A 24465-nucleotide genomic window follows, 5' to 3' on the forward strand; every position below is an offset into this window, starting at 1 on the left:
TCAACGGAGCTCATTCCATTGAGTCACTGCCCAATGTCAAGCCAATACTGAAGCATATTTCTTAAAGGTGAGGCTGTTCAAAGATGGAGTACTTGGTTTATCTGGTGATTGTACATGGGTGGCACAGTGTAAGACAACTAGAAATACAGATATGAAAATAGAAGAGTATACCTATGGAAAAGAGGCCATATTTTGCTAATATTTTAATCTTCATATGACCAGAAAATGGATTAAATAGTAAAACGCTCCCACTTTTCGCTTCCAGACTCCATGTCTCTCACTCCTACACTTTTGCTCCCAAGTGGCGCAGCGGTCTAAGGCACTGCATCTCAATGCAAGAGGCATCACTACAGTCCCTGGTTTGATTCCAGGCTGTATCACATCCGTCCGTGATTGGGAGTCCCATAGGACGGTGCACAGTTGGCCCAGCGTTGTTCGGGTTTGGCCGTGGTAGGCTGTCATTGTAAATAAGAATTTGCTCTTAACTGACTAGTTAAATCAAATTTAAATAAAAACTTTCTATCTTGGTCTCTTCCCTCCTTACTCACTCCTTTTCTCCCTCCACTCACCCACTTTCTTTTCCATTAACCCTCCCTCTCTGAAGTAATTCTGTATCTCCCACTCCCACTCTGTAAGTGGGTGTGGGGTTTCTGCCCCTCTCTCTCTGACCTTGAGGTGATCTGCCAGCTCCTTTCTCAAGCCCCTGGCTCTGTGTGTGTGTGTGTGTATGTGTGTGTGTGTTACCGAGTGGGTGTGAGAGTGCCTATGTGAAGAGAAGGCCTGACCTCTCAGAGCACTGAAGAAGTGCCCTTTCTAGCTGTCTGACTGTGTGTGCGTGTGTTGGGTGGGGGGGGGGGTGGGGGGGGGGGGGGTAGTTAGGAGAGAAAAATGTCTGACCTTACTGCCTGGACTGGGTTTGTTCTAGATCTGCTTCAGTACCTTAGGTGGAATCCCTCCCATCAATATGAGTACGTTTTTTTTCTCTCTCGCTCTCTCTTTTCCTCTGTGCTGCACCTCCATCCTTTTCTAAATTGTGATCCTTTTCTAAATTGTGGTCGTAGCCCTAATTTTATTTTGAAAATGTGCTACTGCCGCTATGGGCATTGCGGCAGCTCGTTTCATCCCTCACTTTGTAGTAATACTTACTCTAATATGCCTAAGTGCTATTACCACAGTTGTATATATCTGTGCAAAGGCTACGTTGGTGAGGTGGTATGACTAAATGTTGCAGTCATGGCTTATAGTCAAGGCCTCCACATATTGATACGGTATTATTCATTCCTCGCTTCTAGGGATAATAGGAAAAGGGAGAGAGTGAGGCATGACATGCAAGTCTCTTTGGCAGCAGAGGTCAGATATGAAGGACACGCGGGTAAGGCTCAGCATTAAGTGAAGCTCTCGCTCCTATTGGGAGATGTGAGGGGCACATATAAGTCCAATAAAAAAAAGCAGGCCTCCGTACCCCAGGGAGTCACGGATGCATGTTCACTTGTCAGAAAAACACAGCTGAAGCTGAAATGATTCCTCCCTCGCGCTCTTTCCCTGCCTCTGTGTCTCTCGAATAGATTTCACCTTGTACCCACTTCTTTCATTTATTCATCCTTTCAGAGAAGATACAGTATGTCTTTCACTTAATCACCCTTTCAGAGAAGATACAGTATGTCTTTCACTTATTCATCCTTTCAGAGAAGATACAGTATGTCTTTCACTTATTCATCCTTTCAGAGAAGATACAGTATGTCTTTCACTTATTCATCCTTTCAGAGAAGATACAGTATGTCTTTCACTTATTCATCCTTTCAGAGAAGATACAGTATGTCTTTCACTTATTCATCCTTTCAGAGAAGATACAGTATGTCTTTCACTTATTCATCCTTTCAGAGAAGATACAGTATGTCTTTCACTTATTCATCCACCTGGGTCATATATGTTGTAGGGCCTGCATAAGATTACAGAAGGGAATGTACTGCAAGTGCAATGACAAATATATATTTTTTGTGTGTGGTGTGTGCGTTATACAGAATACATACACACACTACCATTCAAAAGTTTGTGGTCACTTAAAAATGTCCTTGTTTTTGAAAGAAAAGCCATTTTTTTTGTCCATTAAAATAACATCAAAATTATCAGAAATACAGTGTAGACATTGTTAATGTTGTAAATTACTATTGTAGCTGGAAATGGTAGATTTTTTATGGAATATCTACATAGGAGTACAGCCCATTATCAGCAACCATCACTCCTGTGTTCCAATGGCACGTTATGTTAGATAATCCAAGTGTATCATTTTAAAAGGCTGATTGATCATTAGAAAACCATTTGCATTGGAACACAGGGGTGATGGTTGCTGATAATGGGCCTCTGTACGCCTATGTAGATATTCCATTAAAAATAAGCCATTTCCAGCTACAATAGTCATTTACAACATTAACAATGTCCACACTGATCAATTTTGTGTCATTTTAATGGACAGAAAATGTGCTTTTATTTTAAAAACAAGGACACTTTTGAACAGGTGTGTGTGTGTGTGTGTGTGTGTGTGTGTGTGTGTGTGTGTGTGTGTGTGTGTGTGTGTGTGTGTGTGTGTGTGTGTGTGTGTGTGTGTGTGTGTGTGTGTGTGTGTTCCGGTATAAGGTGTATAATATTACTGTGGTCAGCAAGTTCAGTGATTACAGAGTATTGAATGTAGCCATTGAGATGAAGAATTAGTTCTCGTTGTGGATGCTGCGAATGATTCGGTGTGAAAGCCGGTCTGAATGGGAAGCTTTCATTTCTCCTGCAGCCAAAAGTCACCAAGTTCTTTCCCCCTGCTCCTCTCCACGGAGCTCTGATTTAGGACCATGGACAGCGCCCTTCCCCTCTACGTGTCAAGACTTAACTTGACACCAGCGAGCAGAACTTGAACATTTGTATAGGCATGCCTTGAAATCAATGGGGAAATCAAATTAAATGTGCATGCGTGTATGTCAAGTTAGGATTTGGCAGAGTGGAGTGGATGTCTGCTTTAAGTCCATGGACAGTGCTCCATATTCTCCGTAGTAGTGGTGCTTGATCTCAGCACCACGGACAGCGACAATATTCTCTGTATTGCACTTTATCAGCACCACGGACAACTCTCATCTTCTTGACCCTAGGAATCTGATTCATTGCATTCATTGTATTCATTGTAAGTCATTGTCTCTGTCTCGCACTGTGCTGATGCTCCAGCGAGAGAGCCCTAAGAGCTGGTCTAGGATCAGCCTTCGCTTTCCTTGTTGCTTCTCAAATGGTGTTGCTGTAGCATTGATGGATCTCCTTCCTCCAGTGGAGTTAGCACCTGAGTCAGGTTTACCCTGACAGCCCAGTCAAACTGTTCTAAACCCTCTGGCAAGTGCCAAGTGGAGCCAATGCCGACAGTCTGTCAGGTTGCTGGATGAAGTGCTGTATGGCACAGTGTCAAGTTGTGTGTGCGGGGTTTAACCCATGCAGAGATTGCTCTGTGTTATCCTAAAGTACTACAGTACCTGATCTTTATACCTGTTATCACCTGGGGCATACATGACTTCAAATCGATCTTAAAAGCCCATTGCAGTCAAAAATGTGATTTTGCTTTGTTTTATACAATGAGTGTACAAAACATTAAGAACATCTTAATATTGAGTTGCACCCCCCTTTGCCCTCAGAACAGCCTCAATTCATCGGGCATGGTGTCAAAAGCATTCCACAGGGATGCTGGCCCATGTTGACTCCAATGTTTCCCACAGTTGTGCCAAGTTGGCTGGATGTCCTTTGGGTGGTGGACCATTGGTGATACACACGGGAAACATTTGAGCTTGACAAACAGCAGCGTTGCAGTTCTTGACACTCAAACCTGTGCGCCTGGCACCTACTACCATACTCCTTTCAAAGGCACTTTGTCTTGCCCGTTCACCCTCTGAATGGCACATGTACACAATCCATGTCTCAGTTGTCTCTAGGCTTAAAAATCCTTCTTTAAGCTGTCTCCTCCCCTTCATCTACAATGATTAAGGTGGATTTAACAGGTGACATCAATAAGGGATCATAGCTTTCACCTGGATTCACCTGGTCAGTCTATGTCATGGAAGGAGCATGTGTTCCTAAAGTTTTTTATATATATATATTTCCACACTATGAGGTTGGAATAATACTGTGAAATTGTGAAAATGATGATACCGCCTTTCTAGTGTAAGAGCTGTTTGAACAGGCCACCTGATATTTCAGCCTGTTTTGGTGGGATGGAGTTTTGGCCTTCCATGGTGACATCACCATGCGGTAAATTAGTTAAAAGACCATTTAAGAAAGAGGGTTACAAACCTCTCTGCCTGTAACAGCAAATTGTCCCATAATGTTTGATATCTTTTTGTGTCGTTACTGTGGAAGAAATCAACCCAGATAAAATGATTATTTCAGTCACACACACACCTAGGTAATAGGATTATATTAAAGTTATCCTCACTTATAATCACCACCATACACACACACACACACACACGCTATCTCTCCCACATTCTAAATAAACAAGGCGGTGTTTTAGGATGTCTGACAGGGTAGTGTACAAACAGCCATGGGCATAATCACATTTCTGTGGAGAGTGGAGGGGCGGGAAGCTAGGCTGCAAAATCCTCCCGCCGTTTATTCTGCCTCTCCCTGCTATGATCTCACCAGTGAGGTTCAGCTGCTCCCGAGTGAGCTCAGCCGGGTCCACATGCATAATTTAGACTAACATCTGCTTAGATAGGACTGACTGGAAGTGCATCTTAAACAGTGAGATGTGCATACACACGGTATTCTGTTGGGCACAAAAGGCTTTGGTGAACATCCTGTACTGTAGCTCTCATCGAGGTGTCTTGTTTTGTGAGGAGGGATGTACTTTCCTGTTCCTGTCTCTCTTGTGTTGCCATTTCAGAATGACCTTGCAGCTCAAACAGGTCTTGAGCATCTTTGACATGCAGTAAAAAAGGATGAATCGTGCAGAAGGCAGAAGTTGTGAAGGAGGCCTTGTAAAAGCCTTGCTGATGTAGAGATAGCGATTTGAATAGCCTATACACTCAGGGTTTGTGATCACAGTACACCTGATAAAGCGAGTCAGATAAGTTGAAACCTTCAAGGGTGCCGGTCTCATACGCACATGAGCAAGTACATAGACAATAGGATACCAACGGGAGGGAAATAGTTGATCTCATACATACTTGTGGATAACGAGAAATAGAAAAAAAGCTGATGTACTTTCCTTCAAATATCTATTTTCTACCAGAACAATGGATGGTTGTAAATTAAAGAGCATTCGCTCTACAGCATCCTTACCTTGTTGGGTTCTCTTCTCTCCCAAGGAAGCCCATTCTGTAAATGAGTAATGAAGGACACTCTGTATTCTCTCCCTCCCCCTTACACCTGGGTTCGTATTGGTACCAAGGTTGTTATGGCTATCTTCAGAGCACTTTAGAAAAGAGCTTCACGCAGGAAAGTTTCAAGGAGGATGTCGGACATATTCGCATATAGACTACTATATTATTTGAAATGGTAAGTTACCTGGAATTGTTCAATTAAAGGTATTTGAATCTCCCCAGGACTGAAGATGACAAACCTTGCACTGTATTGCATCAAATCAGTCCTCATTGTACACCACATGTTAAACATTTAATTTACACACTAAATAATGATATCTGATGCTATTTTTGCATCCCCTTACTGAAAAGGGTTCTTCAAAAACCGGACTTTTTCTAGTCATTTACGCTGCACTGAAATGTTCAATTGGATTAGATGCCGGAACGGTTTTTCAGTGACAGGATTGGTACTGACATGAGTTGCCGGTACTTTAGGTATTTGACTGTTTTAGGGAGGGAAGGAAAGAGTGGATGAAAAAAAGAAAAGCTGAGTAAAGAACTGCTTTTTATTTGTATGTTTTTTACAGACATAAACATGGCAGGGGAGCCCAAACCGTACCGGCCCAAGCCAGGCTCCAAACGGCCGCTGTCGGCTGTTTACAGGTAAACCAGTAAAGATCTCTCTCACTCTCTGTCCCTCTCTCATCTCTCCCTCTTGTCTATGGGGAGATGAGGAACCTGTCTAAAGTGTGTGTCTGAGGCTTTCTCCTACTGTAACAACTTGTAAAGGAGTTGGATTAGTGTGTGGTGTCAGGTGAAGGCTAAGGAGTGATGCAAATTCAGATTATGTCTAGGAGTTGGCGAATCAGCAAGAACCTATAGAAAACTGGGGTACATTAGGCTAAAGATACTCTGGCTTTGTATGAGAACTCCGGCATCATTATTTTGTCAAAGGTCAGTGTTCTGTGTTGTTTTAACTCTAGGATTGTGAGGGGGAAAAATCAATGACCCGCGGGTCACAAACAGGCAAATAATGGCGCTGTACAACAGTGGTGTGCAGAACACCATCTCGGAGCCCACAACTTGTCGATCCTTGTCACAGATGTGCTATTGCAGCAGACGACCACACTGGGTTCCACTCCTATCAGCTAAAAATAAGAAGAAGATGCTCCAGCGGTCACTAATACTGGGCAATTGAGGAGTGGAAAAACATTGCCTGGTGCGACGAATCCCTGTTCCCTGTTGCGTCATGCTGATGGAGAAAGTCAGGATTGAACTTAACTTTATGTAAGCAGCATGAGTCCATAGCCCCATCCTGCCTGGTGTCAACAGTTCAGGCTGGTGGTGGCGAAGAATTCAGAATGTTCTGGAGGCAAATAGGGTTCCGACCCGGTACTAAATGGGTGTACCTAATCAACTGACCACTGAGTGTATAACTGGTGTGCAGCCATATTGGTCTATTTACTATGACTAATGGTTAACAGACTGTTGTATAGTGGTCCCTTGACACCCTGTCAACCCACAGTTGTCCCATTCATTGGCTTGTTCCATTAGGCCTCTTTGTTTTCTTATTTATTCATTTGCACATAGTTTTTTATGTTACAAATTCATTAAACATTCATTTGCATTTTAATACCACAGCTCAAAACAGCCGTGATGTAACATGGTAATTAGAGAGCCAAAACCAACACTGGGCTGCTCTAAATGGAAATGACATTTGCATGAATCTTAATTAAAAATTATCCCTGTGAAAAAGAAATGTGAACTTCGCTCCTGTTCTGAATAGGTTTACATTTTCTTTCCTTCTCTGAAATGTAGTTTATATGTTCCATTTTTTTATTAGCACTGACATTTTCATGATTCCTCTGAGCTCACAATTGATGTGAGATTGTGGAATGTGTTGTTGATGGAGGTACCTTAGTTCTTGTGACCTTCCTAGGTTTATCTGCAGGTTCCGGCCTTGAATGTAGAACCACTCTGAAACCACTCTTATTCCTGTCAGTCAGTCTTTGGCCTCCGCATGTCAGATTAGCTAAGGTTTTTCTCCATCTGCGGTGGCCTTAAGACTTGACCCACATGTCTGTTTGGATCAAACGGTTTCTGTTTTGATATGTTAGCATTTGACAGAGCTTATAGTAGACATTAAATGCTAAACACACTCTCTCTTTTCTCTCTCTCTCTCTCTCTCTCTCTCTCTCTCTCTCTCTCATCCCCAGTGGTTATGAATTTGACTATGACTACTACAGGGATGATTTCTACAGTCGGTATGTATTGAATAATTCACTTACTTTTATGACATTGGAAAAAACTGTAAATTACATTATGCCAAGTGCAAAATCGGTCAAATGAAAAATTCCCGGAAATATGGAAATGTTTCCCAGCAAAGTACCTTCTGCTTCAAGTTGTTTTTGCTAAGCAACCTTCTCTCCAAATATGAATAAGATACCTTTTCAGTCGTTTCATCCATTTGAAAAGACTGAGTAGAGCACGTCCTTATACTTTTATCAACCCGTGTTTTCTTCCTCTAATTTGTTTTGGTGTTCAGTGCTTTAATCTGCTGAGACATTTACTAAATGTCAACTCGGACAGAGCTGCCATTGAAAAATCAACTGGCGCTGTGAAATTAGTCAAGGAAGACACCTCACTTTGACATTTACATCTTGTTTTATTTATCCCCCCTTCTTTTAAAGATGGATGGGAAGATAATTGATAGTACATTAGAGTGTAATAGTAATTTGATCAGTGTGAAAAATAATGAAAAGTCAGGCTTCTGAGAGATTTGACATTTATTTGCATCCAAAAGGACACACTTGAATTGGAATGTTTCAAAATGGCGGAGCACAGATTTGTACGTCATTGATAAGGAACAATTGAAGAGGTCATAGAATGGGATACAGTATACTGTATAGAAATATATTGCGAGACAGAGGCATAGGCTATGAATAATAGGTTGTACAAATGTTATTGCGTGCATTTGAAAATAGGACAATTTGATAAGCAAATCCACGTCAGATAGACCTACAGTAGATAGCCATTATACAGCTACCATCAACCTTATATGTAATAGATAGATTGTTGGGGGATATACTTCATAAGTCATTGATGACAAAATATGTCGGTTGGTGCGAATATACAGTAGTATGGATTGATTGAAGCTCAATGTTAAATTCATATCTAAGCCAATATGACACCAATGTCGATGAAAATTTGCAAATCAATTTGATTGGAGGTACACGACTCACTCCCCGCCTTGCGTCATGATCCGTCCGGCCATTACAGAGAACACTTATACCGTAGGGCCGTTATCATTAGAATTCTTGGGGCCCAAACCTAGAAACAATTCTAGACGTCGGATTAAAATGAGGCAGCGGCGTCCACAAGGTGACAGTTACACTTGGATACATTTGGGCTCAACACGTTTGTATATGCAGCAGTTTTTATTAAATGAATAATTTATCGCTCTCACATGCACATTTCAGTCCTTTAAGAACCAACAATGTGCTACCTTTTTGTAGCATTTCTGACAATCAAATCAAATTTTATTAGTCACATGCGCCGAATAAAACTGGTTTAGACCTTACAGTGAAATGCTTACTTACGAGCCCCTAACCAACAATGCAGTTTAACATGCAAATAGTCTGGGTAGCCATTTGATTAGGTGTTCAGGAGTTTATGGCTTGGGTTAGAAGCTGTTTAGAAGTCTCTTGGACCTAGACTTGGCGCTCCGGGTACCGCTTGCCATGCTGGAGTCTTTGACAATCTTTAGTGCCTTCCTCTGACACCGCCTGGTATAGAGGTCCTGAGTGGTAGGAAGCTTGGCACCAGTGATGTACTGGGCCATTTGCAATACCCTCTGTAGGCCTTGCGGGCAGAGGCCGAGCAGTTGCCATACCAGGCAGTGATGCAACCAGTCAGTATGCTCTCGATGGTGCAGCTGTTGAAACTTTTGAGGATCTGAGGACCCATGCCAAATCTTTTCAGTCTCCTGAGGTGGAAAAGGTTTTGTCGTGCCTGTCTTGGTGTGCTTGGACCATGTTAGTTTGTTGGGGATGTGGACACCAAGGAACTTAAAGCTCTCAACCTGCTCCACTGCAACCCCGTCGATGAGAATGGGGGCGTGCTCGGTCCTCTTTTTCCTGTAGTCCACAATCATCTCCTTTGTCTTGATCACGTTGAGGGAGAGGTTGTTGTCCTGGCACCACACGGCCAGGTCTTTGACCTCCTCCCTATAGGCTGTCTCGTCGTTGTCGGTGATCAGGCCTACCACTGTTGTGTTATCTGCAAACTTAATGATGGTGTTGGAGTCAAGCCTGGCTGTGCCAGTCATGAGTGAACAGGGAGTACAGGAGGGAACTGAGCATGCACCCCTGAGGGGCCCCTGTGTTGAGGATCAGCGTGACAGGTATGATGTTACCTAGAAAGAAATGATCACCTATGGCAGCAAATATTGAGGTGGTTAATTCTAATGCTTAGGCTATGCACTAAATTGAATATTTGGCACATCATTGCGCACATGTTGTTAGGCCTACACATCATGAAATTGAGGTAAGAATTACAGACAGTAGCCTACAATTAGAAAAATAAAACTCAATTGATTGAACTTGAAATTGATTCAATATGATTGAAATACAGTGCCTTCAAAAAGTATTACAACTCCTGGACTTTTTCCACATTTTGTTGTGTTAGAGCCTAAAAATGATTCAATGGAGATGTTTTGGTCACTGGCCTACACACAATACCCCATAATGGCAAAGTGGAATTATGTTTTTTCAAATGTTTACAAATTAATAAAAAATTCAAATTCAACCCCTTTGTTATTCAACCCCTTTGTTATTACAAACCTAAGTTCAAGAGCAAATGTGCTTAACAAGTCACATAATAAGTTGCATGGACTCACTCTGTGTGCAATAATATTGTTTAACATTATTTTTGAATGACTACCTCATCTATGTACCCCACACATATTATCTATAAGGTCCATCAGTCGGGCAGTGAATTTCAAACACAGATTCGACCACAAAGACCCAAGAGGTTTTCCAATGCCTCGCAAAGAAGTGCACCTATTGCTAGATGGGTAAACATAAGCAGACATTGAATATCCCTATGAGCATAGTGAAATTATTCATTACACTTTGGATGGCGTATCAATACACCCAGTCACTACAAAGATACAGGCATCCTTCTTTACACAGTTGCCGGAGAAGAAGGAAACCGATCATGGATTTCACCATGGGGCCAATGGTGACTTTAAAACAGTTACACAGTTTAATGGCTATGATAGGAGAAAGCTGAGGACGGATCAACAACGTTGTAGTTACTCCACAATACTAACCTAATTGACAGAATGAAAAGGACGCCTGTACAGAATACAAATATTCCAAAACATAAATCTTGTTTGCAACAAGGCACTAAATAATTCAAAAACTGTGGCAAAACAATAAACTTTTGGTCCCAAAAACAAATTATGTTTGGGGAATATCCAATTATTGAGTACCACTCTTCATATTTTCAAGCAAAGTGGTGGCTGCATCATCATATGGATATGAAACGGAATGGAGCAAAGTACAGGCAAATTCCTAGGGAACAACCTGCTTTCCACTAGACACTGAGAGATGAATTCACCTTTCATCAGGACAATAACCTAAAACACAAGGCCAAATCTACACTGGAGTTGCTTTCCAAGAAGACAGTGAATGTTCCTGAGTGGCCAAGTTACAGTTTTGACTTAAAGTGATTGGCAAGACCTGAACATTGTTGTCTAGTAATGATCAACAACCAACTTGACAGAGCTTGAAGAATTTTCCGCAAAAAAAATAGAAAATATTGTACAATCAAGATGTGCAAACATCTTAGAGACTAATCCAGAAAGACTCACAGCTGTAATCGCTGCCAAAGGGATTCTGACATGTATTGACACAACGAAATGTATTGTGTGTAGGCCAGTGACCAAAACATCTCCATTGAATCATCTTTAGGCTCTAACACAACAAAATGTGGAATAAGTCAACGGGTATGAATACTTTCTGAAGGAACTGTAAATCCAATCAATTTTATCCCACTTTGTAACACAAGACATAGGTCTACTGTATGTAGCTTACTGTATTTATATTTTAATGCAGTCATCTCGGTTTTCATTTGAGGCCATTTTGTTTTGACCCTTTTCTTGTTTATAACAATTGCAAAGACATTGGCAACTTTATATTGTAGTAAACTTCGTTGTGAAGTTATCGATGGTCACAGAGGGACAGATACACATCTTTATTCTAGGTTTAGCAGAGATCTTCGATGTATGAAGTGGGCAAAAAAAAGCATCTAATGACCCAGTTATCTGTTCTGCGGGTGGTCTGAGGCAGTCGATAAATAAAGAGTGTTTTCAACTTTAGTAATGATGGTTTTGGGAAACAGCTCTGAGATGTAACCATGTGCCTACAAATGTTTTAACAATGAACTTAGCCTTAAGATGCTTTTAGGAAACCGGGCCTTTGACAATAAATTATGTGAGACAAAACACATCATTTGAAGCGCAAATTACATTTTTGAAAGTCACTTTTTGCCTGTGGAAATATTTTTTAGAATTTTGTATAATCACCTTCCAGTGTAAAAACCATTTGAAATTAAAAACAAAAAACAATGTTTTAAGTGAGAAGTAGGCAGGGGTCTGAAGCCGAAAAAGCAAGGAAATTCACATGAGCACCACAATGCCTACACCAGCCATGCTCTACTAAACAAGTGTTTTTGAGTTTACTGTATGTCAATGTTACACAGGTAAGCTAACGGTTACAGAAATTAGGAATGGAGACATGCTCTATAGACCTCTATATGAGTGACTGTGTCCAGTACACCACCCTGTTGTTATGTTGGGCACCTACTGACCGAACAAGTATGTTTATGAAATATATTATGAAATATATATTTTTCCTCAATGACATGTATTGCTAAAATAAATGTTTAAGAACATACAGGCAGGCACCACATTACTACAGTACAAAACAGCTTGCTCAGTCAAGTATGATGGCCCTGTAAGTATAAAAGCAAAGCTTGCTTTCTTATCATAAAAAAGCTTGAAAAGGTATTGGAATGGGATTAGTGGATTCCAATACTTTAACTTGTATGCGATACAAATCACATTATTGTGGGAGCACCTCCTCTAATAGTGGGAATTAGGCTGTATGATCTCTATGGGTGTAATTCCCTCCTGTCCTCAGGCTGTTTGATCTCTATGGGTGTAATTCCCTCCTGTCCTCCGGCTGTTTGATCTCTATGGGTGTAATTCCCTCCTGTCCTCAGGCTGTTTGATCTCTATGGGTGTAATTCCCTCCTGTCCTCAGGCTGTTTGATCTCTATGGGTGTAATTCCCTCCTGTCCTCAGGCTGTTTGACTACCATGGCCGGGTGGCCCCACCCCCCAGGGCGGTGATCCCCTTAAAGCGCTCCCGGGTCCTGGCTCCATCCACACGACGTGGGAAGACATCCTTCCCCATCAAGACCACCTCCTCTTCCTCCTCTTCCTCCAGACCACCCACCTCCTCCTCCTCCTCTACCTCTTCCGGACTCAAGTGTAGGTTCACCAACTGTTATACTGTATATGTGGCTGATTCCAATGTGGCAATACTAAGATTGGAAAATGATTAACACATATTGCTAACATTCAGCTAAACATAATAGATAATGTATCGTTGAATGTGAGGGGGATAAATAATCCAATGAAGCAGGAAAATATGTACAGACAGATTAAGTTGCTTAATATACAATTATTTCACATTGGTAAATTGATGATTGATGAAATGATTTTTTTTTTAAAGACTGATGATTTTACTCTCCCTTAACAAAAGGAGCTGTCATGTCCCAACCTACCTCAGCACAACTTGCACTTTCTCTGCCACTATAAAAAGCAATGCCGTTTCCAGAGACAACAGGAACAAGCAACAGCAATGTAGAGCGCAAACAGAGCGCTGTATCCTTCCAGTCTCAAACGATTCATCCATATCTGTCTCTGACCCACATTGAATCGTTTGATTAGCAAATGAACAACAAGACCATGTTTTACATTTAACGTGCTGATCAGAGTTCTGTGTTCCTGAACGGCAGTCTATAAGGAACGGGCTGTATAATTGGACTCAGTGTGTGGTCTGTATGGTTTCTGCTTCTCCCTTATTCAGTGCAGTGTTATCAGTACCCACAGCTTGCTAACGTCAGTCAAGGGGCTCTGATGCAGTGGACTTATGGAGGGAGCGGAAAAACATGTTTTCCTCCTTTTTTGGATAGACGATATTGATTTTTCTCCAAGCCGGGCATCACGGTTCTATATCTGGTAGCCACAGTCGCTAAAGTCAGAACCGTGAGAAATTGCTGTTTCTATTGACGTAGATGGATTGGGAGCATGCTATGGTTAGATAGTCCAAAGATTTGGGTGGTGTGGATCTATATAGTTTGTAGGGGCTGTGGTGCATAACAGCCATTCAGATCCTATGTAAGCCATAGCTGTCAAAGACAAGGCCTAGCAGACAAATGGACTAATATTCTCAGTATTGACCTCTTCGTCCTCTACAATTCAATAGAGATAAGCTCTGCATACGACAACAAAAGTAATGCCAGTGGCAAAACAGACCATATTGCTCAGAGCATGCTGGAGATTTCCCTAGCGCTCTATTTGACTTAAAGCTATCTAGGGTCTCAAATGACTTCGGTAAGAACAATCTGAACTCTCCTTGTCTGCTGCAATCTTCATCTTGCAGTGCTTCAAAGAGACCGTCGCTATCTCCAAGAACACATTTCTCTCTATGGGTCATCGTTAAGTCCCAGAATAAGATCCATCCATCCGCCCCATAGAAATAGAAGAGACTATGTTGTTTTTCTCTGTAATGCTGAGCTATCAGAGGGTGCTGTTAATGAAATTATGTTGGATTAGGCTGGGTATGTCTGGAGTCTCTCTCTATCTGTGGCTCGTGTGGCTTATAGCACAAAGGAACAGGGCCTGAAGTCACTGATAAATTAGAAATGGCTCCACACTTTCTTATCATCAAAGGACAAAGTTGCCCAAAGCATACGCAGTTGTTGTTGACTGTTGAAATAACAAATTGCTGTGTGTGTGTGCATGCATTCTTGCGTGTGCGTCTGTGCCTGTGCGCTCGCCTGCCAAAAGCATTGAGGGGACAGCAATGAAGGAGGGAGACTTCAATGTATCATATATCACAACTCCTTGGCACCATTCTCCATCTCTACTATATCCTCTATACTTTCTATTTTCTCTGTCTGTGGTATGGTTGATCCAGAGCTCTCAACGCTCAAACAACAGAGTCCATGGCCACTTTAGGGAACAACAGTTGGCTGGCTTGTGATTCCAATGCACACATTGACTCTGCATTGCATCTGAAGTAGGATTGCATACCAGACAAACACAATGCTGCTTTGAATGTAGCGAATGCATTTACAAACACCACAGAATGCAAACACATGTTCTGTCCACACGTATGTCCTTCCCGACCAATACGTTCAAGGTCAACAAGGGGCCATGTCACCTCTAGGGTCAGGTGCTTGTGGTTTGATGTTGGACTGGGCAAGAGAGACAAAGACCTCTTTGGCTTCAACTGTGTCCAGGTCGTCATTGTAAATAAAGTTAAATAAGTTCAACTGATCAGATAGGAAAGGGGCAATAGAAATAAGTTCCACCAGCCCTACCTGCTTTCCCTAGAGATAAGGCTCTTTCTCCTGATCTAATAGCAACACTGTATACTCTTAGAAAAAAGGGTTCCAAAAAGGGTTCTTCTACTGTCCCCGTAGGAGAACCCTTTTTGGTTCCAGGTAGAACTCTTTTGGGTTTCATGTAGAACTCTCTGTGGAAAGGGTTCTACATGGAACCCAGTAGGATTCTACCTGGAACCAAAAAGGGTACTTTAAAGGGTTCTCCTATGTGAACTGACAAATAACCTTTTTAGGTTCTAGATAGCACCTTTTTTTCTAAGAGTGTAGGAAATGTCCTTGGTGAAAAAGTAGAGGAGAGACCAACAGCGGGGAGCTTAATGATGTGTTTTTGTGTAATAAATCAATGTTTTAACAATAAATAGTGGCTACAAAGCAGCCATGAGATTTCACATAATGAACATTTCTACAACATTTTTCAGAGGCTTCTGATTCGGCATCTAAAGCCCCAGAAATAAGTGATGGGAATGCTTCACACAGCCACTTATCCGTCCTCGTTCTGACACTGACCAGCTTTGATCGGTGTCAAAGTCCGTTTTCTTATTTCAGACTCAGCTGTCTGTTTTTCCCTATTTTGACGGTTGTCAAATGTTCAACCATAAAAAAATGGACAACTGTACCATATAGATTGTAAAATATCTGGGAAGATATTTTAAATGTACCGATTCCATGGCACATGAACTGATACATGGTTACATGGTACATGGTTTATGAACTGATACATAACTTTAGAGTTTTTCAATGTAAATGATTCTACAAAATTCTTTCAACCAATAGAATGCTATTTATATTTTTACATATATATATATACTGAATATGGGGCATACAACCATCCCAGCTCTGCAGATTTAGAATTAGATCCTTTGTTTTGGTACTGTCTATGTACAGTAGCTTGTTTTTGGTCTCTGGTTCAGGAATGGTGGAAGAATTTCAACACTCACCTGGAGCGAACTCTGCAAATAGCACTGCTGGGTGATTTGAAAAGTCATAGCAAATCGATCAATATAAATATACTCTTAGCAAAAATGTTACCTTTAAATTACAATCAATAGAAACTATGAGAATAGAAAGGTTCCAAGCTTTTGTTAAACTTCACAGCACAGTTGAAAAATATATGCCTAATAGAAATCAGAACTGGATGGTGTTCGGAGATAGATGGAAGGGGTTGAGTGGAGCTGAAGGGTGAGACTAAAAATAACAAGATAACTAATGTAAATTATAAACTGGGTGGTTCAAGCCCTGAACGCTGATTGGCTGACTGCTGTGGTATGTCAGACCGTATACCATGGGTATGACAAAACATATTTTTATATGTTACGTTGGTAACCAGTTTATAATAGCAATAAGGCACCTCGGGGGTTTGTGATATATGGCCAATACACAATCACAATATACCACAATTTCGTAAAATTAATATAGGTTCAGAACCTTTGTGAAACAGCACAGTTGGAAAATATGTGAAAAATAGAAATCAAAACTGGAGGGAAGCTGAAGGATAGGACAAAAAAATATATATATATAACTATTGTAAAATATACTGTGTCTGTAAAATGTATATAGTATGTATTAGCTGGAAGTAGAAGCCTAAGGGTTGTTGTCCCTGAGTTAACACCAATTAGGGGAGGGGTGGTAGGGTTAGGGGAAAATAATAAAGGAAGATATTTTAAAAAGTATATATACAATAGCAGTCAAAAATTTGGACACGCCTACTCATTCCAGGGATTTTCTTTATTTTTACTATTTTCTACATTGTAGAATAATAGTGAAGAAAACAAAACTATGAAATAACACATAAAATCATGTAGTAACCAAAAAGTGTTAAACAAGTCAAAATATATTTGAGATTCTTCAAAGTAGCCACCCTTTGCCTTGAAGACAGCTTTGCACATGCTTGGCATTCTCTCAACCAGCATTCTCTCAACCAGTCACCTGGAATGCATTTTAATTAACAGGTGTGCCTTGTTAAAAATGTATTTGTAGAATTTCATTCCTTCTTAATGCGTTTGAGACAATCAGTTGTGTTGTGACATGGTAGGGGTGGTATACAGAAGATCGCCCTATTTGGTGAAACACCAAATCCATATTATGGCAAGAACAGCTCAAATAAGCAAAGAGAAATTACAGTCCATCATTACTTTAAGACATGAGAGCAGTCAATCCGGAAAATATCAAGAACAAGTACAGTAGCAAAAACGATCAAGCTCTATGATTAAACTGGCTCTCATGAGGTCCGCCACAGGAAAGGAAGACCCAGAGTTACCTCTGCTGCAGAGGATAAGTGCATTAGAGTTACCAGCCTCAGAAATTGCAGCCCAAATGAATGCTTCACAGAGTTCAAGTAACAGGCACATCTCAACATCAACTGTTCAGAGGAGACTGCATGTATCAGGCCTTCATGGTCGAATTGCTGCCAAGAAATCACTACTAAAGGACAGTAATAAGAAGAAGAGACTTGCTTGGGCCAAGAAACACGAGCAATTGACATTAGACCGGAGAAAATCTGTCCTTTGGTCTGAGCCCAAATTTGAGATTTTTGGTTCCAACCACCGTGTTTTTGTGAGACGCCGAATAGGTGAACGGATTATCTCTGCATGTGTGGTTCCCACCGTGAAGCATGGAGGAGGGGGTGTGAGAGTTCTTTGCTGGTGACACTGTCTGTGATTTATTTAGAATTCAAGGCACACTTAACCAGCATCAACCCAATTGAAATGGTTTGAGATGAGTTGGACTGCAGAGTGAAGGAAAAGCAGCCAACAAGTTCTCAGCATATGTGGGAACTCCTTCAAGACTGTTGGAAAAGCATTCCAGGTGAATCTGGTTGAGAGAATGCCAAGAGAGTGCAAAGCTGTCATCAAGGCAAAGGGTGGCTACTTTGAAGAATCTAAAATATAGAATATATTTTGATTTGTTTAACACTTTTTTGGTTCCTACATGATTCCATATGTGTTATTTCATAGTGTTGATGTCTTCACTATTATTCTACAATGGAGAAAATAGTTTAAAAAAAGAAACATCTTTGAAGGAGTAGGTGTGTATACATATACAGTGGGGCAAAAATAAGTATTTAGTCAGCCACCAATTGTGCAAGTTCTCCCACTTAAAAAGATGAGAGAGGCCTGTAGTTGTCATCATCGGTACACTTCAACTATGACAGACAAAATAAGAAAAAAAAATCCAGAAAATCACATTGTAGGATTTTTAATGAATTTATTTGCAAATGATGGTGGAAATGAATCTTGGATGTATGAATCTTATTATAATCATAATACTGAATGTAATGTGTGTAGTTTTCATCCAGAATTAGAAGGACTGTCTCTTCCTTGTTAGAAACGAATGGAGCTATCGTCAGACTGGCTGGAATGCTGTGTTCCTTACAGGACATCCTGTTTCTACCCAGGGAGAGACCTTGGGCTTAGTAGATTGTTTAACAGGTGGCAGACAATGTGGAAAGGCTTGTGAACTATATTGCCATTATATCGGAGAGAAGGAGGAGCAGCATTCAAAACGCTATGACGAAATGTGATATAAACCAATGTACATTGTATTATGATCAGTACTCTCGAGAATAAACGCTATTGATTGATTTTGAGACTAGCCTCTGTCCATTTTATGCAAATAAGTATTTTACAAATTCTTAGAAATGGGCAGAGTGTTTTAATTGAATTGGTTGATGAACAAATAGGAATATAATTCCTTTAACAGTATTTCAATTATTAAAAAATATATTTGGAAGTAAGTATCTGGATATTTTTTATTTGAAAAGACAAGTTGAGTATTGGAATGTATTTGGAAATATACTTGGAAAGTATTGGCATGTATTTGAAAATACTCAAACACGGACTCAGATACACTCCCATGCATTTAACCCAGGTATTTGAAAACACTTTCAAATATTAGTATATTTAAATGAAATTATTTGAAAATACTTTCAAATACTTCCAATAGAAGTAGTTGATTCTGCCACATTCTTTTAAAAATATTCAAATACACAGAAAATGTATTATTTAAATAACAAATAATGAAATTCACATGTATTTGAACCCAAGTCTGTTGTTACATAATGTCAAAATGGCATCATCCCCTTTGTGTTGTCTTATTATGTTCCTAAAAAGTAATCAGAAATTATAAGGAGAGATGTTGGCTACAGCCGTTAACGCAGGTAATGAGCAGGAGTCATCATCATGGTGGATGTAAGCCATGAACTAATCTCCTAATTGAAAGCAGTGGTTTCATATTTGGAATAGGAGAACTGTACACGGTCGGATAAATTGATATGTTCACCCCTGGAGAAAATGTAACTTGGCTTGATGAAAAGATAGAATGATAGTGGGGGTCCTGGGGTACGACCAGATGATAAAACACAATTTGCAGATCTCACTTAGACTTTTCAGCAAAACTCCAAACACATTCTCATTCTCAAAACACATTCTGCACTCAAATGCACATGTCCTCCATACTGGTAAACACAAGTGGCAACAATCAAATACCAATAGAGAACACATGTCATTGATTGAACACAACCACTCAAAATTGATTTAACCTGTTTCAAATGATGCGACACAACCAATATAAGCCAGTTCAGAGAGCAAACAGGTTGTTGAAGGTGGGAAGGAGAAAGTCTGAGAATGGATACTGTAGTACAGTGCATTGTAGGCTGTATACTGTATAATGGATAAATTGTATGGCCCTGATCATTGTGCTTTCCATTTATTAACAGTACTGACTGCTCAATAGATTTTGACTGGTTGCAGGTTCATAATCAACAAAGAACAAGAATTACAGTATCACAGAGACGAAGGACAAGTTTGTGAGATGCAGGGTACAGTACTGTAAAAATAGGGGTACAAGGAGGAGGAAGAACAAAAAACAAAATTGCAAAGAGCAAAGGAGAGTAGTAATTTCTGATAAATTTTGAGCTACTATGATATAACATGTTTTCGTTCATCAAAATGTACTTCTCCCTGAGAATTGTATGTTTTGAACAATGTGTTTTCTATTTTTCGGTGTATTGTTTACTGACTGCTTGAGAGTGTATATCATTTTGATCACGTGTTTATGATTTGAGAGCAGTGTTTGATTTTGAACACAGGTTAAACTGTTTTGAGGCGAATTGTTTGATTTTGCAAGAGGAGTCAGAGGTTATGTAAATAGTGCTTGAAGATGAGGTTTTGTGTTTAATGTTTTCAGGAAATAGAGCTAGGTTTCAGAAATTGTGTTTTAGCAATTGAGAAAAACTGTAAATCGATTTATTGTCTGTTTGTGTTTTTGATTATGTCTCAGCAGTGAAGACGGACCAGCTCCAGACCATTAAACGAGAGCTAACTCAGATCAAGATAAAGATCGACTCTCTGCTGGGTCGCCTGGAGAAGATCGAGAAACAGCAGAGAGCCGAGTCAGGTGAGGGGGAGGTGGGTGGGGGCAAAGACAGAGGGTAAGGGTGTCAGAGAGAAAGAGAGGGCAACGGAGGGAGAGAGATAGAGAGAGAAAACATGTCAGAGAGAGAGAGAGAGAGGACAGTCTCACAGCAGGGGAGGTGAAGTGGAAGAACATTTAAAGCTTGTTCAAATGTTAAACACAGTTTCACCAAGACTGATTGGTATGATGTTATGATTCTCAATTGCAAGTCTCTCGTTATCCCCTCAGAGTAGCTAGTCAGCATCTTGTTACTTTTTGTCACCAGTTGTTACTTTGGTCTCAATTCTTTGTCCTCCTCTCACGTTTTCTCCAGAGGCTCAAAGAAAGTACGAGGACAACTGTGACTCTCTCCATGAGGAGTCTGTGTCGGAGACAGCTGAGAACTCCGGGGAGGAGGCGGGCAACAGGGCACTGGATGTCGAGGCCGGAGAGATGACCGACGGGGGCGAGGATGACTACGACGAAGAGGGCAGCCATCATCTGGTAAGAGAAATGGGTGATGAAAGGGGGCCTGGAAGGAGGGCAGGGGAGACAGTGGTTTGGGTTAGGAGATTTAAATTGGGCACACCAGTCTTGCCCTTAAGAAAGTTAATTCTGCCAAATTATTCATGGCTCAAGATCTGAAAAGCAGTGTGAGTTTGCTCATGAGTAAATGATGAGTGTGCCACCACAGACAGTTTCTCCCTGACAGCCCAACTCAAATGAAGGCAGTGGCAGGTCCCTGTTCATACACACACCAACGCACGTGCATGCACACACACACACCCCACACGCTGTCATGGGTTGTAATTAAAACAGGGCGCTGCAGACATACCAGGGGGACTTGGAGGCCTGTCTTAACCGATCCAAATATGAAAATGAAGATGGAGTTGCTACTGAGGGAACTGAAAGTGTTCTTTAAAGTCACCATTTTATATTCTACAAAGAACTAGACTGAGGGAAAAAGTATTTTTGACCATTTCTGGAACAGCTGAGATGACAGCTACAATTATTGATCACTTCAGTCAACAACTCACCTTATTAATATTTCTCACAGTTATCACAAATAGGATGCTATTTGAGCATGTCATTTTTCTAAATAATTATATCATCCCTGCTGAGTCTTGCTCCTCATAGAGTACACATTATTTCAAGTTCAAGCAGGAAGATCGAAGGAATTATCTGTGTGGTTCATCTGTGGTTCAATGCCACCATGCTTTCCCTATTATGCAATATTTATGACCCATTATAAAATGGAGCGGGTGCATGCCATCCAAGAGCTAAGCCTTGTCTTCTCGCTAATAGAAGAGATTATTTTTCCCAGCGAGTGTGTGGGATATTTATTTGTTTCTTCATTCAAGGTCATATTGATCAGATATAGTGGTAATGTACAATGAGCCAGGACATTTTTTTTTTAAGTTTACAGAGCTCTCCAACAACTTGAAAAACCCTGAATTACGTAGCTGATTACATTAGAACTGCACAAATTGGATTTTAAATACTGATGCATTTCGTCCTTATCTTTTCAGATAGAGAACCATGTTTCTGACATTGACAACTGAGAACAGGTAAGAATTTGGAACCAATAAACCTTTGAAAATGATATAATCTAAGCTTGTTTAGTCAGGCATTTTAGGTTCTCTAACGTTTTCCTTTAGTTTCATGAACCTTAGTAAATCACAAATGTCACAATTATTGAAGTTTTTCGTTAGGCCTAGATTCAATCAGATCAAGCATTAACCTGCGGTAGCAGACACACGCATAGCTGGTATTTTGGCAGTGTCGGAGGTGTAACAGTGTTAGAGCTGTCAAATCGGTGAGCGGCTGTGTTTTCCGGTCATTGTCACAAAGCCACACCCGTCCCACTGGCATTACAAGTTCAGAATGAGAAAGTGCAGGCTACTTAGAAATAATGACACTCAAATTGAAAAACATTCAACGAAATTACAAGGATTTCTATCAGTCTAATCGAGGTGTAGATTACATCTCACATTCCAGTGTTCAAACTTGTTAACAAGGCTGCATGCGATTTCTCTAAATGCGACTCCGTGCAGCCAATGGCAATGTCCGCTTTAGGTTTAATGCCAGGAGCCGCTTGTGGATTGGACAGCTCTAATGCAGTTCCACCTCCGACACCACCAAAACAACCGCTATGCGGAGGTCAGCTAGCGCGGATCTGATAGAATCTAGACCTTAATCTTAACCATCACCAAGCATCGACTCTTCAATCATGTCCTAAAGTAAAAGCGCTGTGACAGACGTAGGGCCGAGTAGCTTCAGTGAAGGGCAGCTAAAGCAGACGCCGACAGAGAGCGTAGTAATGGAGTTGCAATGGGCCAGAACTGGCCACAAACAACATTCATCTCATTTAATAGTGTGGAAGTGGAGAGACTGAATGAATGGCAGGGCCTGAGGAAAATTGTTTCTTCTCGCCTGTCGTCCTCTCAGGCTCAGGGTAATGACCAAGGAAGCCACATCATCACTAGGCCCAGCATGCAGAGTTATCCTAGCAGGGCTATTTAGTAGTATTTATGACTTCTGTCCAAATGATGCTACATTAATCCAAAGTTCTCTTAGAGACTGACTGATAGATGAGACCACTAGCCTTGATGTAGACTAGAGAAAATGTTCTATTCATGGTTGTTACAGTATTCATTAGGTTTTATTATCATTGAATGTGTTGTCTTTTTTTGGTTTAAGGTTGATGGAGGAAATGCTACATGGGAGATCATATGTAAAGTACTATGTTGGCCACATATGGTGTTAAGTCATAGCATAGTCATAGCATATGGCTGTAATGGACAATGCCAAGTTATCTTTCCCTTTATCTCTCTCACTCTCTGCCTCTCTGCCTTTCCCTGCCTATCTGTTCATCTGGAGAGCCAATTCCCTTGCTCATCCACATATAAAACAGCCAGCCATATGTCACACTGCCATTTCCCATGTCCTTTTCATATGTGTGCCACTTTCAAATTCAATCGGTGGCCCCAACCATATGCAGCGCAACCTCAGAGGGCAATCTTTAAAAAATACCTAAAACACTTCAAACACAAACTATTCTGCTAAGACATAAGACTGTTCTCTAAAACACATAAGACCAATTACAATGGAGGGAATAGCAGCCATTTGACTGACTCCTGACCAATTATGCTATTTTGTGTATTTTTTTGCGCTGATCTTATCTTTTTTTTTTACATAATGTTTCCAGCATAATTTCCTATGACCAAAAAGAGCTTCTGCATATCAGAACAGCTATCACTAACGTCAATTTGGATGAGGACTTATACTTCAATGAATAGGAGTCAAAGGACCTATTGATCATCCCGAACCAAGAACAAATCCCCAACACTTGGAGGAGGCGGCGCTATCAATGGAGAATAAACTGGACAAGCTCTGTTTGAGAGTATCCTATCAACAGGATCTGAAGAACTGTAATATTATATGTTTTACCCAGTCCATGTCCAAGGACATTGAAAATATAAATCAAGCTGTTATTTCTATACATCGGCAGGACAGAACGGCAGCTTCAGGTAAGCTCAGTTTCTTTGCCAACCACAGCTGGTGCGCAATCTTCAATATCAAGGAAATCTCGAGGTCCTGCTCGCCTGAGTTAGAATACCTCACTATATTCCAAGTGCGTTTTCATCTATATTGTTCCTAGCTGTCTATTTACCAACACAAACCGATGCTGACACTAAGACCGCACTCAACAAGCTGCATAGGGCCATGAGCAAACAAGAAAATGCTCACCAGAGGCAGCGCTCCTTGTGGCCGGTGATTTTAATGCAGGAAAACTGAAATGCATTTTACAAAATGTGTATCAGCATGTCACCTGTGCAACTGTAGATCACCTTTACTCCACACACAGAGACACATGCAAAGCTCTCCCTCACCCTCCATTTGGCAAATCTGACCATAACACTATCCGCCTGTTTCCTGATTACAAGCAAAAACTCAAACAGGTGGTGGTCCATTGAAGTGGATGCTAAGCGACAGGACCCTTTCACAGACTGTTCTGGGATTCATCCGATGGCATTGAGGAGTTTACC

General features: G+C 40.8%; 1 protein-coding gene across 4 annotated transcripts in view; it reads left to right on the forward strand.

Moving 5' to 3' along the window:
* Positions 1-24465, forward strand: part of ralyl (RALY RNA binding protein like) — a 146385-nt gene that overhangs the window by 117376 nt on the left and 4544 nt on the right. For 2 of the 4 annotated variants that reach the window (XM_020494654.2, XM_020494653.2), the window contains exons 3-8: positions 5912-5987; positions 7541-7588; positions 12694-12881; positions 20303-20419; positions 20751-20920; positions 21946-21984. In XM_020494654.2, coding sequence (XP_020350243.1) covers positions 5912-5987; positions 7541-7588; positions 12694-12881; positions 20303-20419; positions 20751-20920; positions 21946-21978 — 632 coding nt within the window. In that variant the 3' untranslated portion in view covers positions 21979-21984. The remainder of the gene's footprint in view (positions 1-5911; positions 5988-7540; positions 7589-12693; positions 12882-20302; positions 20420-20750; positions 20921-21945; positions 21985-24465) is intronic. The other 2 variants (XM_031836089.1, XM_020494656.2) reach the window with 1 other exon arrangement.

This window comes from Oncorhynchus kisutch, linkage group LG11 (genome assembly GCF_002021735.2).
Source record: "Oncorhynchus kisutch isolate 150728-3 linkage group LG11, Okis_V2, whole genome shotgun sequence".
NCBI lineage: Eukaryota > Metazoa > Chordata > Actinopteri > Salmoniformes > Salmonidae > Oncorhynchus > Oncorhynchus kisutch.